At 39.5% G+C, this 17,476-nt stretch overlaps 1 protein-coding gene across 1 annotated transcript in view; it reads right to left on the minus strand.

Annotated features, from left to right (window-relative positions):
• Positions 1-17,476, minus strand: part of LOC128685738 (zinc finger and BTB domain-containing protein 7A) — a 653,624-nt gene that overhangs the window by 53,419 nt on the left and 582,729 nt on the right. The window contains exon 6 of the mRNA XM_070087957.1: positions 11,303-11,338. Coding sequence (XP_069944058.1) covers positions 11,303-11,338 — 36 coding nt within the window. The remainder of the gene's footprint in view (positions 1-11,302; positions 11,339-17,476) is intronic.

The following is a 17,476-nucleotide window of genomic DNA, read 5'->3' on the forward strand; positions in this document are numbered from 1 at the left end:
ATAGCAGATGAACAAGGAGGCTTTAGGAAAGGTAGGGGGTGTGTGGACCAGGTGTTTACAGTGAAACATATAAGTGAACAGTATTTAGATAAGGCTAAAGAGGTCTTTGTGGCATTTATGGATTTGGAAAAGGCATATGACAGGGTGGATAGGGGAGCAATGTGGCAGATGTTGCAGGTGTATGGTATAGGAGGTAGGTTACTGAAAGCAGTGAAGAGTTTTTACGAGGATAGTGAGGGTCAAGTTAGAGTATGTAGGAAAGAGGGAAATTATTTCCCAGTAAAAGTAGGCCTTAGACAAGGATGTGTGATGTCACTGTGGTTGTTTAATATATTTATAGATGGGGTTGTAAGAGAAGTAAATGCGATGGTCTTGGCAAGAGGCGTGGATTTAAAAGATAAAGAATCACACATAAAGTGGGAGTTGTCACAGTTGCTCTTTGCTGATGACACTGTGCTTTTTGGAGATAATGAACAGAAGTTGCAGAGGTTGGTAGAGTATGTAAAAGAGGAAAATTAAAAGTGAATATAGGAAAGAGTAAGGTGATGAGGGTATGAGCACTAGTTCCAGGCATTTTTCCCTGTTCACCTGGGTGTTAGTCGACTGGTGTGGGTTGCATCCTGGGAGACAAGATTAAGGACCCCAATGGAAATAAGTTAGACAGTCTTCGATGACACTGACTTTTTTGGGTTATCCTGGGTGGCAAATCCTCTGGGGTTAATTGTTTCTTGGTATTCTCAATAAGCCACACCAACAACGGTGCTACAGCAGCAGCAGCAGCTGACGGTGGTACAGCAGCAACAGACGATGCTACAGCAGCAACAGACGATGCTACAGCAGCAGCAGACGATGCTACAGCAGCAACAGACGATGCTACAGCAGCAGCAGACGATGCTACAGCAGCATTACTGCAACATTAACACCCCTTCCTTAAATGAGGAAAATTGACTGCAAATGAGCAAATCCAGATGTGAGCAAGGTCATGGAACAAATTAAACTCATAAGTAGATGTTTGACTGTGTATATATATATATATATATATATATATATATATATATATATATATATATATATATATATATATATATATATATATATATATATATATATATATATATATATACAGTGGACCCCCGGTTAACGAACTTTTTTCATTCCAGTAGTATGTTCAGGTGCCAGTACTGACCGAATTTTTTCCCATAAGGAATATTGTGAAGTAGATTAGTCCATTTCAGACCCCCAAACATACACGTACAAACGCACTTACATAAATGCACTTACATAATTGGTCGCATTTGGAGGTGATCGTTAAGCGGGGGTCCACTGTATATATATACACAGTCAAACCTCTACTTATGAGTTTAATTTGTTCCATGACCTTGCTCACATCTGGATTTGCTCATTTGCAGTCAATTTTCCTCATTTAAATTAATTCAAATGGAATTAATCCGTTCCCGTGGAATTCCAGGCATGACAAACTACTTCAATAATTTCCCTAATATCAACTCTACGACTTATTTATCTATTACATTTCATCTAATATGACATAATCAACAACATAAATAACATAGAAACCTGATATATACTCTAGAATGAATAAAATATGTCATTCAAGTAGTGGTATCGGCGGGTCGGCAGCAGACAAGAGTTTGTCTAGAGACAGGATAAAATACTCCTTGAATAATTTCGCTAATATCACTCTACAGCTTATTTATCTATCACAATTTATCTAATATGACATAATAAACAATATAAATAACACAGAAACCTGATATATACTCTAGAATGAATAAAATATGTCATTATGTGACAGGTGGAGGCAGCCACAACCGCTCCTGCATTGTTGTGGTAATCACTGCCATCTAGTGACAACCTTTTGAAGCTGTCTATTATTATAGTTATTATTATATATATTATATTATTATTATTATATTAAACTATTATTATTATACGTATTATTATTATTATTGCAACAAATAATTTGTAATTTTTACTCACACAAAAAATAGAAGATTTACTGTTATGCAGACTACTGCATTATTGTAATAATTGTATAAATAATGTCAACCCATTCATGAATGCATATTGGAATGGACAGTAACGTCATTTGTTTACTCTTGAACATCGCCAAAGAATCGAACATTTCTGCTACTTTGAGCTCAATTTCAAGGCACTTTTCATCGTGAAACAAATCAAAATCATATCTAATCCTGTAATATATCTTCCATTCTATCAAATGAGACCAAAAAGTCGAGAATACAACCATAAAAAACCATATGAAAATACCGCTAAGGGGTGGCTAATGGCTGAGAAGTGAACTCCATTATTTATGGTCTGAAACATCTTTCCATCATACATTACCCAAGTTTCAATAAGATAGTCCAACAAACAAATGAGATCCAATTCCCTAGAACAAGAGCAAGAGCCCCTCACCAGTATCAAGGAACCTCCCTTGAGGCCTGCTCGCTTATGGAAAATTTGCTGTGTATGGAAGCAAAAAATTGACCGAGTGACTGTTTGTATTTGAAAAAAACTCACATGCGGATGCGCTCACAAGTGGAGGTTTTCACTGTACAGTGGACCCCCGCATAACGATGGCATCACATAGCGATTATTCCGCATACCGCTTACTTTAATCGCAAAATTTTTGCCGCGCATACCGATTAAAAACCCGCTCACCAATTTTCGTCCGAGACGCGTCCAATGTGCGCCCTCAGCCAGCCTCACATGTGCCGCCCGTGCCATTGTTTACCAGCCAGCCTCCGCGGTAACATCCAAGCATACACTCGGAATATTTCGTATTATTACAGTGTTTTCGGTGCTGTTTCTGGAAAATAAGTGACCATGGGCCCCAAGAAAGCTTCTAGTGCCAACCCTGTGGTAAAAAGGGTGAGAATTAGTATGGAAATTAAGAAAGATTTTGAAGGGTTTGGGGCTAACCCTGAGAAGCCTATGCCAGTTGTGGAATCCATTGTGCCTACTTCAAAAATTAAGGAAATGTGTGCAGTGGGTTGAACTGCAAACCTTTATGGATGAAAATCACCCTGACACAGCTGTTGCAAGCCGTGCTGGTGACTATTTCAATGACAATGTTGTGGCCCATTTTAGACAAATCGTAAAGGAACGGGAGGTACAGAGCTCTATGGACAGATTTGTTGTGCGACAGAGGTCCAGTGACTCTCAAGCTGGTCCTAGTGGCATTAAAAGAAGAAGGAAAGTAACCCCGGAAAAGGACTTGCTACCTCAAGTCCTAATGGAAGGGGATTCCCCTTCTAAACAATAAGTTCGACACTCTCCCCTCCTCCCATCCCATCAATCATCACCAGATCTTCAATAAAAGTAAGTGTCATGTAAGTGTGCATGCCTTTTTCAGTTTGTGTGTATTAAAATTAACATTTCATGTGGTAAAAAAATTTTTTTTTCATACTTTTGGGTGTCTTGCACGGATTAATTTTATTTCCATTATTTCTTATGGGGAAAATTCATTCACATAACGATTATTTCGCATAACAATTACCCCTCTTGCACGGATTAAAATCGTTAACCGGGGGTCCACTGTATATATGTATATCGGGAAGAAGGAGGGAATATTTTGAGGAACTGTGAAATGTTGATGAAGATAGAGAAGCTGTGATTTTGTGTATAGGGCAAGGAGGAATAACATCTTGTAGGAGTGAGGAAGAGCCAGTTGTGAGTGTGGGGAAAGTTCATGAGGCAGTGGGAAGAATAAAAAAGGGTAAGGCAGCTGGGATTGATGGGATAAAGATAGAAATATTAAAAGCAGGTGGGGATATATTTTTGGAGTGATTGCTTTTATTTAATAAATGTATAGAAGAGGTTAAGGTACCTAGGGACTGGCAGACAGCATGCATAGTTCCTTTGTATAAAGGCAAAAAGGACAAAAGAGAGTGCAAAAATTATAGGGGAATAAGTGTGTTGAGTATACCTGGTAAAATGTATGGTACAGTTATTATTGAAAGAATTAAGAGTAAGACAGAGAGTAGGACAGCAGATGAACAAGGAGGCTTTAGGAAAGGTAGGGGTGTGTAGACCAAGTGTTTACAGTGAAACATATAGGTGACCAGCATTTAGATAAGGGTAAAGAGGTATTTGTGGCATTTATGGATTGGAAAAGGCAAATGACAGGGTGGATAGGGGGCAATGTTGCAGATGTTGCAAATGTATGGAATAAGAGGTAGGTTACTGAAAGCAGTGAAGAGTTTTTATGAGGATAGTGAGGCTCAGGTTAGAGTATGTAGGAGAGAGGGAGATTATTGCTCAGTAAAAGTAGGCCTTAGACAAGGATGTGTGATATCACCATGGTTATTCAATATATTTATAGATGGAGTTGTAAGAGAAGTGAATGCTTGGGTGTTGGAAAGAGGTGTGGGGGTTAAAAGATAAAGAATCTAACACAAAGTGGGAGTTGTCACAGTTGCTCTTTGCTGATGACACTGTGCTTTTTGGAGATAATGAACAGAAGTTGCAGAGGTTGGTAGAGTATGTAAAAGAGGAAAATTAAAAGTGAATATAGGAAAGAGTAAGGTGATGAGGGTAAGAAAAAAATTAGGTAATGAATAACTGGATATCAGATTGGAGGGAGAGTGTATGGAGGAGGTGAATGTATTCAGATATTTAGGAGTGGACGTGTCAGCAGATGGGCCTATGAAAAATGAGGTGAATCATAGAATTGATGGGGGGAAAAAGGTGAGTGGTGCACTTAGGAGTCTGTGGAGACAAAGAACTTTGCCCATGGAAGCAAAGAGGGGAATGTATGAGAGTATAGTTATACCAATGCTCTTATATGGGTGTGAAGCATGGATGGTGAATGTTCCAACAAGGAGAAGGCTGGAGGAAGTGGAGATGTCATGTCTGAGGGCAATGCGTGGTGTGAATATAATGCAGAGAATTCATAGTTTGGAAATTAGGAGGTGTGGGATTACCAAAACTATAATCCAAAGGGCTGAGGAGGGGTTGCTGAAGTGGTTTGGACATGTAGAGAGGCTGGAACACAATAGAATGACTTAGAGAGTGTATAAATCTGTAGTGGAGGGAAGGAGGAGTAGGGGTCAGCCTAAGAGAGGCTGGAGGGAGGGGATAAAGGAGATTTTGTATGCGAGGGGCTTGAACTTCCAGCAAGCATATGTGAGAGTGTTAGATAGGTGTGGATGGGCACAAATGGATTTTAGGACTTGATGTGCTGTTGGGGTGTGAGCAAGGTAACATTTATGAAGGGATTCAGGGAAACCAGCAGGCCAGACTTGAGTCCTGGAGATGGGAAGGAGAGTGTTTGCACTCTGAAGGAGGGGTGTTAATGTTGCAGTTTTATAACTGTAGTGTAAGCATGCCTCTGGCAAGACAGTGATGGAGTGAATGTTGATGAAAGTTTTTCTTTTTTGGGCCACCCTGCCCTGATCAATAATATACATATGTATACACAAACAAACACACACACACACACACACACACACACACACACACACACACTACTTGCAAAAATAATCTAAACCTCCCATTTATTATTGTGAAAATCATTAAGCAAGAATATACACATTAAAGAACAAAAACTGTAATACCTAATACTTACATAAATAATTTGTCATCTTCACCCTGGCATTGATGACCATTTGAAGCTGTCTGAGCATGTTTTCAAATTCCTGAAGCAATCAGTGGATAAATGGTTGACCCAAATGTCCTTGATCTCCTGCTGCAAGCATGACATGGATGAAGTAGGGCAGTATTCCATCTTCTGTTTTTTGATATCTCAGGCATTCTTAATAGGATTGAGGTCTGGACTAGTCCCTGGCAACTGTAAAACCTTAATATTTTTTTCTGAAAGCTACCTGGATACTTCTTTACTTTTCTGGCCTTGTGACAGGGGGGGTGCTATCATGCATAAAGGTGGTGCAGTCATGGATTTCAAAAATGTTCAGCAGGTGGTAGTTGAGAATGGTGATACAGCAGTCATCCTTCATTCTAACACTCTGGGGAAGTACAAATCCCCATGACCAAGTAAACCACTAGAGCAACCCCATACTTTGATGGATTGTGGATCCTTTATGGTGCTCACTCTGTATGCAGGGTCGTACTTCCTGATAAAGAAGGGGCGCCTCAACCTGCACTGACAGCACTGAATGCACTGAAATGTAGATTCATCTGACATGACGTTTTACCAGTCATCAACACTCCAGTGCACATTTCCTGGCAAACTGTAGACATTTCTTCTTCATACATGGCATGAGTTGGGGTTTCCTTGCAGCATGATGATTTGGTAAACAGAGGTCCTTTTGTAGGCTGTGCTGGATAAAATGAATAGAGAGGTCACCTAGTAGTTCAGAATACATTTCTTTGAGCAGTGAAGCAGTCGTGTGGATTTCAGCGAAGTTCCTTGCACAGAATGTTATTTATGTGTTTAGATGTCCTCCTTGGCTATCCAATATGAGATTTTCTGGTGAGAATGATGTCTTGTGAGAGGCCACAGCCAACAAGTAATGCCATTATATTGGACTTTGCTCACCCAGTAAGGTAACAAATTTCATTTGTGATGACTTTTTCTTGTCTGCAAGCCAATATACAAGTTTCTTCCTCACTTTGTCTTTGAACAACCCATATTTATCCACTTGGTACAAAATTACATAACACTAAATATAGTTCTAAATTCTGGGCAGTTAGGGATAGAGCAATGCAACAGAACACCTTATCTCACTGCAGTATGCAGGTGAACTGAGATTTGATACATAAAGCAGTCTCTTGTATTAACTAAGAGAGTTGACAGATACCTCTAGAAAGCACTCGGATGAAGTTCAGAATTAACCCTTTGACTGTCGAAGGGCCCAATCCTGAAGTGTCTCCTGGTGTCGCAAAATATTCGAAAAAAAAAAAAATTATTTTTTCTTATGAAAATGTTAAGATTATTTTTCTGATTGTTTTAGTTCCCCCAAAAAATTTTTCCCATCAGTACTTACCGAGATATAGAGGCATGAAGTTTGCAGAAAATGAGCCGCGTATGGCAACAGCGGCGACTGCCGCTCACCCGGTAAACTTTAGTTTACTTGTATTTGAAGGTTTGTTGTTTTTTTCACTATTTTATTTTTTCACATAACTTATGTGGCCTATGAGACCAAAGTAAGGTGCAATGTACATATATACACTCGTTGTATACAACACAATAAGCACACAAACATAATTATCAATATATTGTTTACAAAACTTGTTTACAAAAACAAACAATACAAAAAATTGTTTATTACTATTGTTCTATAATATATATACCAATATACAGTCACTGAACATATTCCTAGAAGTTCTGTAGCTTGTGGAACTCTGTGAAACATGGTGTCATACACAGTGGTGTTTTACACTCTTACACATAAAACATGGTGTCATACACAGTGGTGTTTTACACTCTCACACATAAAACATGGTGTCATACACAGTGGTGTTTTACACTCTCACACATAAAACATGGTGTCATACACAGTGGTGTTTTACACTCTCACACATAAAACATGGTGTCATACACAATGGTGTTTTACACTCTCACACATAAAACATGGTGTCATACACAGTGGTGTTTTACACTCTCACACATAAAACATGGTGTCATACACAGTGGTGTTTTACACTCTCACACATAAAACATGGTGTCATACACAGTGGTGTTTTACACTCTCACACATAAAACATGGTGTCATACACAGTGGTGTTTTACACTCTCACACATAAAACATGGTGTCATACACAATGGTGTTTTACACTCTCACACATAAAACATGGTGTCATACACAGTGGTGTTTTACACTCTCACACATAAAACATGGTGTCATACACAGTGGTGTTTTACACTCTCACACATAAAACATGGTGTCATACACAGTGGTGTTTTACACTCTCACACATAAAACATGGTGTCATACACAGTGGTGTTTTACACTCTCACACATAAAACATGGTGTCATACACAATGGTGTTTTACACTCTTACACATAAAACATGGTGTCAAACACAGTGGTGTTTTACACTCTTACACATAAAACATGGTGTCATACACAGTGGTGTTTTACACTCCTCACACATAAAACATGGTGTCATACACAGTGGTGTTTTACACTCTCACACATAAAACATGGTGTCATACACAGTGGTGTTTTACACTCTCACACATAAAACATGGTGTCATACACAGTGGTGTTTTACACTCTCACACATAAAACATGGTGTCATACACAGTGGTGTTTTACACTCTTACACATAAAACATGGTGTCATACACAGTGGTGTTTTACACTCTCACACATAAAACATGGTGTCATACACAGTGGTGTTTTACACTCTCACACATAAAACATGGTGTCATACACAGTGGTGTTTTACACTCTCACACATAAAACATGGTGTCATACACAATGGTGTTTTACACTCTCACACATAAAACATGGTGTCATACACAGTGGTGTTTTACACTCTCACACATAAAACATGGTGTCATACACAGTGGTGTTTTACACTCTCACACATAAAACATGGTGTCATGCACAATGGTGTTTTACACTCTCACATAAAACATGGTGTCATACACAATGGTGTTTTACACTCTCACACACAAAATCAGTGTGTGTGCATTTTTGTTGAATTTTTTTTTATGTGCAAAGACAAAACACCTCGTCTGAGCAGTTTTCTTCAAAGTATTAGCAGGCAGTTGTGTTATGTAGTTATCCTAGGTAAATGGTCGTGTGTCATCATTCCTTCCTAATTTCCTTCATTCCTTTCCTACCTGGAGGGCATTCCACCTCTCTTCCTACATTCCTTCATCTGTCCTTCATTACTTTTTTCCTTCCTTTCATCTAGTCCTTCCTTCATTCCTGCCTTCCCTTCTTGCTTCTGGTTTCTATAATATATATACACATATATAGTCACTAGATACTTTCATAAAACTCCTATTATCACCCTTCAGCAAGCTTGTCTTGTGTGCGAGTGTGTGGCTTATAATTGTTTTGAGTCAGGAGTCGGCAGCTGTCAAAATGACATATTGTCTCATTAGTCACTCCCCCTACTGCCTGTCAAAACAATGGGGTCGGATGCTGCTTCCCCCTCCATTCTATCTAATTATCTTTCTCCCTCATTCTATCTCTTTCAATCTGTCTCTCTTTCTCTCTCTCTGTCTATCTCTGTCTCACAGGTACACATAAATACAACTATACATAGTGTAAATTACCTAGGATAACCCAAAAAATCCAGACAAAGTGCTATACTCTGCTCGAAGATGTGAGTAAACGTGATGATGACAGTCTTGTGGCTCTCTCTGAGACAGAGCTAGACGGATAGACAGGGAGTTTGGCAGACAGACAAATAGACAGACAGACAAATGTTTGTTCGTCGTCATCTTCTTCTTCTCCTTCTCCTCCTTCTCCTCCTCCTCCTCCTCCTCCTCCTCCTCCTCCTTCTCCTCCTTCTCCTCCTCCTCCTCCTCCTCCTCCTCCTTCTCCTCCTCCTCCTCCTCCTCCTCCTTCTCGTTCTCGTTCTCCTTCTCCTCCTCCTCCTCCTCCTCCTCCTCCTCCTCCTTCTCCTTCTCCTCCTCCTCCTCCTCCTCCTCCTACTCCTTCTCCTCCTCCTTCTCCTTCTCCTTCTCCTCCTCCTCCTTCTTCTCCTTCTCCTCCTCCTCCTGGCTCTTGACAGATGGACAGCTGCCCCCCTCCCTCCACCCTCGTTTACGCTCATCAAAGGTCAGCTCTTATCAGATGTTATCTCCCCTTATCTTGTCACTGTCATGGGGTGAACTGTTTTCATGCCTCAAGGGAACATATTATTACATATTATTATTATTAGGTATTAGGTATTATTATTATTCTTATTCTTCTTCTTATTCTTCTTATTCTTCTTCCTCCTCCTCCTTCCACCTTCCTCCTCCTCCCTCCTTCTTCCTCCTCCCTCCTTCCTCCTCCTCCCTCCTTCCTCCTCCTCCCTCCTCCTCCCTCCTTCCTTCCTCTTCCTCCTTCCTTCCTCCTCCTCTTCTTCCTCCTCCTCTTCTTCCTCCTCCTCTTCCTCCTCCTCCTCCACCTCCTCCATTGCTTTTGGTCTCAAACTCCTGGAAATCATGAAATTGATCTTCATTGACACTTCCATCTGTGTTAGAGCATCACTTGGGAAGAGAAGAGTCCCAGATTTGCAGGGAAGTCACATATTTCTTACCGCTAGACATGCTGAAAAGGACGACTGAAATGGTATTCCCACAATGCACCACTGGCTCCCCGATTTTTTTTATATGGTGCACACTGACCATGGAGACCCATTCTCTCACATGTGGGCCTACCAGCTTTCTCCTGCTTGATTTGAAGCCGCTAGAATTTATGCGTATAGATACGTCAAACAACGTATCTCCTATGACGTACATATACGACCGCGACAGTCAAAGGGTTAAATATGTAACATGAATCTGGACTGCTTTATATTATTTATGGTTGAGGCATGTCCAGGTTATTACTGCCTGTCACAAGACCAAAAAAGTAACCAAGTGGCTTGCTGAGAAAAATACTGAGGTTTTACGGTGGTCAGGGACTAGTCCAGACCTCAATCCTATTGAGAATGCCTGAAAAATCAGGAAAAAAATGGAATACTGCCGCACTTCATCCATGTCATACCTGCAGCAGGAGATCAAGGACATTTGGTTCAACTATTTATTCACTGATTACCTCAGGAATCTGAGTGAAAAACATGCTCAGTCAGCTTCAAATGATCATTAAGTCCAATTGGGAGATGACAAAATATTTATGTATGTATCAAATATTAGTTTTTGTTCTATAAAGTTTACATTGTATTTTAAAAAAATTTGTAATAATAAAGGAGAGGTCTGGATTAATTTTACTGGCACTGTATATACACACACACACACACACACACACACACACACACACACACACACACACACACACACACACACACACACACACATACAAACACAATGACTTTCAGAAACAGCCAATTTACTATGAGAAATATACAACCATTCATTTGTGAGTATGCAAATGATTCATAAGTCTATCATTTCTATTTGATCGAAAAGAACAATATGGGCAAGAAAACCGCTTTTCTCCAGTGTGAATCCTCAAATGTTGAGTTAAATTTGATTTATCACTAGCTTGATAGGGACAGTGAGAACAAGAAAAGGGTTTTTCTCCTGTGTGAGTACGATAATGTCTCTTAAAATGAGAACGATTTCCACTGACATAACTACACTGAGGACAACAATATTTTTCTGGTTCCTTTCTACTGTTGGTGAGGTTCTTCTCAACATTGGAGAATCTTACCTTGTCAGCTATTTGACTGTCATTATCCAGCCACACCTGTAGAGAATTTTTGTCTTATTCAGTCAAAAGTTTGAAAAATCAGTAGACAATGATTTTGTTAAATTCCAGTGTGGTTTCCTGCCGTGGAAAGAGAGAAGAGGAGAAGAAAGAGAGGAATAAGATTATATATATATATATATATATATATATATATATATATATATATACATATGTATGAGTGTGTGTATGTGTGTGTATGCATGTGCATGTGTGTATGTGTGTGTGTGTGCATGTGTGTTCATGCATGTGTGTGTGTGTTCGTGCATGTGTGTATGTTTGTGAATGTGTGTGCGTGTGTGTGCATGTGTGTGTGTGTGTGTGTGTGTGTGTGTGTGTGTGTGTGTGTGTGTGTGTGTGTGTGTGTGTGTGTGTGTGTGTGTGTATTCACCTAACTGTGGTTGCAGGGGTTGATTCACAGCTCCTGGCCCTGCCTCTTCACACATACTGCATGTGTGTGTGTGCATTTGTGTGTGCACTGTATATCAAAGAACAGGAGGAGGGGGAGGTTGCTATTATTTGGTGAGTGATAAGGATCTACATAATTTTATACTGGCAAGTAAAAATGTGCATTTGCATTGTAACTGAAAAACATAAGTGATGCAACATTTCTAATTACATATTACTATTAAGTGTGTACCTCTAACTGAAATATTGTATAATATTAGATCCTCAAAATTTAAGCTATTAAAATTACGTTTCACAGCTGAGTTTATACTGGAAAATTTAAGAAGTTTTACTACAACTGGTGCAATCATAACGTAATATATAAGAGGTCTAGTTATAAGCATACATGTATTATATAGATATATCCCTTCCCTTCCTACATCCAAATTTTTAAGACAAAAGTAACATTTAGAAATGTAAAAAGTTAAGATGCTAAGAGGATAAAAGACAAGAAAAATAAACTTATTGTAATTCATGTAAAAACATTCTAATATTTTTTTAATCATAATGTATCTTGCTTCAGTTTTGCTGTTACTGGTTTCTTCAAAGTTATAAACAAAAATTGCTTCAGATAAGCAAACAAATGCATTGTCATCAAATTTCAGAAAATAATATATATGAATATGTAAAATCATAATTTGCAAGTAAAGTGATATAAAAACAAAGTCACACACATTCAAGAAAATATACAAAAATGACAGATGTGCAATCAGAAAAAACAAGGAAACCAACCTATAACATATGTAAAATTACAATACCTCAGTCATTCTTTAGAGAATAATACCTAGAACAACACATCCCTAACTTACATTATTCCACTTTTATGAAATTGCAACAATGGAAACAATGACTTACAAATACGCCTCGTCTTTCTGGTCTGTGAGACTAGACAGAATGAAAGGGCACAATATCGTGGCTGGAGCAATACACAAATAACTTGCATGCAAGAGACTAAAACTTATGATGATGTTCTGACCTGACTTGGACCATTAACTAGTCACACAGAGGCACAAAGGGAAGGGAGCCAGTATACATAAGAGAGGGAAGGGCCAGTAGTAGAATGAAAGGAGGTAGCAGTATAATTGTAGCATCAGCAGATGTAGTGGTAGAGGGAAAAGTGGCAGTGGTGGTGGTGGTACTAGTAGTAGTCAAAATAGTAGTAGTAGCAGTCAAAATAGTAAAAGTAGTAGTCACAATAGTACTAGAAATAATGCAACAGTGGCTGAGGTGGCAATAAGAAGGTAGTAGTGGTAGTTAACCTTCCAGGGTCGGAACCCCTGATCTGAAACTTGTTCTCTAGATTGGAGAATTTAAAAAAAAAAAATTATCATGGAATGATAAACTTTTTCTGAAGGTAAAACTTACAGAATTATGCTCTTGCAAAGTAAGTGATCTCGGTGATATTTATGCATTAGCAATTTCGCTCACTTTGAGCCCTGTTTTCAGCTAATTCCTTTGTTCCAGATGACCAAACTCATAGTTATTTCACTAGTATTCCTTCTATTCTAACAACTGAGTACTAGAAACTACCCATTTACATATTTTAACTACCCAATAAAGTGATCAGAATTCAGTAATTTGGTCAATTTCACACAAAGTTCAAAAACTGTCAGTTCAAAAATAGGGTCCAGAATAAACAATGTCTGCTACTAAAGTCTATAAAGAGACCCAGAGGATATTCATTATTTTCAAGAGCTGCATAAAGCAATTCAAGCATTGCAAGTCTAAGAACTAGAGAAAAAAAGAGCACCGCAGGAGAGCTAATGATCCAAGAGAGTAAGACAAAAACTCAAAGGGGAAAGAAACATAGAACAGAACCCTTTATGTACTTTCTTTTGCATTGGTAAGTTTTTTTCCTATGTTTTTGATCCCCTGGGTTTGTGTTCTACCCTTGTGGCCTGTCTGTTCTCCTGCAGTGCTTCTTTTCAAATTTTTCTCTTGTTCTTAGACTATTTCCACTATTACTAGTACTATTACTGCTTCACTAACACTCCACTCTCACACCCTTGCTTCACTACCACTACTACCTTCTTACTGCCACATCTGCCACTGTTGCACTACTTCTATTACTACTACTACTACAATTATACTACACAGTCCTCTCATTCTACTACTCTGATCCCTCCCCCACTCTTGTATATATTCTGGCTCCCTTCCCTTCATGCTTGTGTGTGACTAGCTAATAGTCCAAGTCAGACCAAAACATTGTCATAAGTTTCAGCCTATGTGCGGGCTGTACATGTGGGACTACTTACAATTTACCAAATACGTACATTCATTGTCTTAAATAACAAAAAAAGGAACAATACCGTGACTGGGACGATACACAAATAACCCGCACATAAAAGAGAGAAGCTTACGACGATGTTTCGGTCCGACTTGGACCATTTACAAAGTCACACTAACCAGAAGTGGAGCAGGACGGCTATATATAGGCAGGAAGAGGTGGTGGTAGTAGTAGTAGTAGTAGTACAAGAAAGGTATATAATACTGACAAGATGAAATTAAGACACATGCGCAACACCCGGGCATCCCTATCGTAGACGTTTTGCCATCCAGCCAGACACTGAATGGCGAAACGTCCACAACAAAGACACCCAGACGCCACACATGTGTCTCAATTTCATCAGTAGTAGTAGTATAGTAGTAGTAGTAGAAGAGGTAGTAGTAGTGGTAGTGGTAGAAGTGGGGAATAAGGAGGACGAGCCAGTCAAATACAAAGGAAGGGGAGCACTGCAAGAGAGCTAGGTACCCACAGAAGGAGAGCAAGCGCACAGAGGTGCGTGAAAGGGGAAGTGGTGAAATAAATGAAGAAGGGACAGAAACACGAGACAGAAGAGAGAAAAGACAACCCAGGGGAGAAAAAGGAAAGAGGAAAGGGGAAGAGGGAGAATAAGAAAAAGAAACAGAAGAAGAAAAAATGAGGAGTCAGGTTAAGTCACGGGTGTTCTGAAGTTTGGAGCATTTTACAATGTAGTGGGAGAGGAAGGCATCTACAGAGACGAAGCCAGGGCTAAGATTCATACAAGGAAAGTTGTGAATTAGAGAGGATTCAACTAGACGGCGACTGTTCGAGTTGGAAGTAGGAAAGACGGTTTTAGCAGAAGACCAGTCAATAGGATGGCTATGATCTCTGACGTGACAGAAAAGAGCATTGTTAAGTGTCGGCAAGCCTAACACTATTTTTGTGCTCCCTAAGTCTGTCAGAAAGAGATCGACCAGTTTCTCCGAAGTATTGAAGAAGACAGGAGGAGCAAGAAATAGAGTAGACACCAGGAACATCTGTAGAGGGAGGAGAGGTATGAACGAGATTAGTGCGAAGAGTGTTAGTCTGACTAACACTCTTCGCACTAATCTCATTCATACCTCTCCTCCCTCTACAGATGTTCCTGGTGTCTACTCTGTTTCTTGCTCCTCCTGTCCTCTTCAATACTTCAGAGAAACTGGTCGATCTCTTTCTGACAGACTTAGGGAGCACAAAAATAGTGTCAGGCTTGCCGACACTAACAATGCTCTTTTCTGTCACGTCAGAGATCATAGCCATCCTATTGACTGGTCTTCTGCTAAAACCGTCTTTCCTACTTCCAACTCGAACAGTCGCCGTCTAGTTGAACCCTCTCTAATACACAACTTTCCTTGTATGAATCTTAGCCCTGGCTTCGTCTCTGTAGATGCCTTCCTCTCCCACTACATTGTAAAATGCTCCAAACTTCAGAACACCCGTGACTTAACCTGACTCCTCATTTTTTCTTCTTCTTTTTCTTTTTCTTCTTCTCCCTCTTCCCCTTTCCTCTTTCCTTTTTCTCCTCTGGGTTGTCTTTTCTCTCTTCTGTCTCGCATTTCTGTTCCTTCTTCATTTATTTCACCACTTCTCCTTTCACGCACCTCTGTGCGCTTGCTCTCCCTCTGTGGGCACCTAGCTCTCTTGCAGTGCTCCCCTTCCTTTATATTTGACTAGCTCGTCCTCCTTATTCCCCACTTCTACCACTACCACTACTACTACCTCTTCTACTACTACTACTACTACTACTGATGAAATTGAGACACATGTGCGGCATCTGGGTGTCTTTGTTGTGGACATTTCGCCATCCAGTGGCTGGCTGGATGGCGAAACGTCTACGATAGGGATGCCCGGGTGTTGCGCATGCGTCTTAATTTCATCTTGTCAGTACGTATTATATACCATTCTTGTACTACTACTACTACTACCACCACCTCTTCCTGCCTATATATAGCCGTCCTGCTCCACTTCTGGTTAGTGTGACTTTGTAAATGGTCCAAGTCGGACCGAAACGTCATCGTAAGCTTCTCTCTTTTATGTGCGGGTTATTTGTGATTCATTGTCTTAGTTCATTCTGTGCATGTATAGAAAGCTAACATTAGTCAGTAGAGATTGGTCAAGAACTATACATTAAATGTATATGATATTCTATAAACTGAATTGTAGATATTTTTCCTTAGTTTTTAGCAAATGAAAGATGAGGTGAACCACAGAAAAAATGGTGGAAGTGTGTCGAGGCATCTGTGCAGACAAAGACCTTTATTCATGAAGGCAAAAAAGGGAATGCACCAGAGTATAGTGGCACTAGTACTGTCATATGGGTGTGAAGCATGGGTTTTTAAACATTGCATTGAGGACATGGCTGGAGGCAGTAGAGTCATCATACTTGAGGATGATGTGTGATATTTATATTATGCAGAGAAGGGTTGGAAGGAAAGGGTAAATTAGATTTTGAGTGCTAGGGGAACAGACATCCAACAAGCTTGTGTGAGCACATTAGACTGAGTGAGTGTAAATAAGTAGTTTTTATGATTTGATATGCTGTTGGAGTGTAAGCAGGGTAACACTTATAAAGGGATATAAGGAAACCAGTTAATTGAACTTGAGTCCTGTTGGTAGAAGGAACAGTGCCTGCACTCCAGAGGAGGGTTGAGATGTTGAAGTTCCAAGGTTCATCTGAACTGTGATGTCAGGCATTTCTGACAAGACAGTGATTGAATGAACAACAGTGAATGTTTCCTCCTTTTCTGACTCATCCTACCCTTGGTAGGAGATGGCTGGTGTGTGTATAAATAAAACAGAAAGTTCATATTTATATAGTAGAGATTGGTTAAGAACTATAGATTCAATATTTACGATATTTTAAGGCTATGGTTGGCTAACTTATGGAAGATAATAAGTTTCAAAACGTTCTATTTCAGATTAACTCCAGTGAGTTTCCAGACTAGTCATTAAGGTATAGAAAAAATCACAATAATTTAGCCAATTCTTTGCGTCTTTGGCAATACAGGTTGACCATCACTAATCTGGTATCATCAGGACCTGTAGGGTGCCAGATTTGTGATTTTGCTAGATTACAGACTGGTAATCAGTGATTTCACCCAGTTTACACCCTATTTTTGGCCCATTCCACTGTTTCAGTCTACCAAACTCATAGCTATTTTGCTAGTATTCCTTCTATTCTATTGACTGAGTACAAGAAACTGCCCATTTACCTATTTCAACTACCCAATAAAGTGGTCAGAAATTGGTAATTTGACCAATTTCACACAAATTTCAAGACATGCCAATTTTAAAATAGGGTTCAGAATAAATAGTACAGACATTCCTGGCACTAAAATAATATTTCCTCTGTTCATTAGTCATGTCTCCAGGCCCCTCTTATATTACGCTTGTTCTCCATTTTGAAT

The sequence above is a fragment of the Cherax quadricarinatus genome, chromosome 23 (genome assembly GCF_038502225.1).
Source record: "Cherax quadricarinatus isolate ZL_2023a chromosome 23, ASM3850222v1, whole genome shotgun sequence".
Taxonomy (NCBI): Eukaryota; Metazoa; Arthropoda; class Malacostraca; order Decapoda; family Parastacidae; genus Cherax; species Cherax quadricarinatus.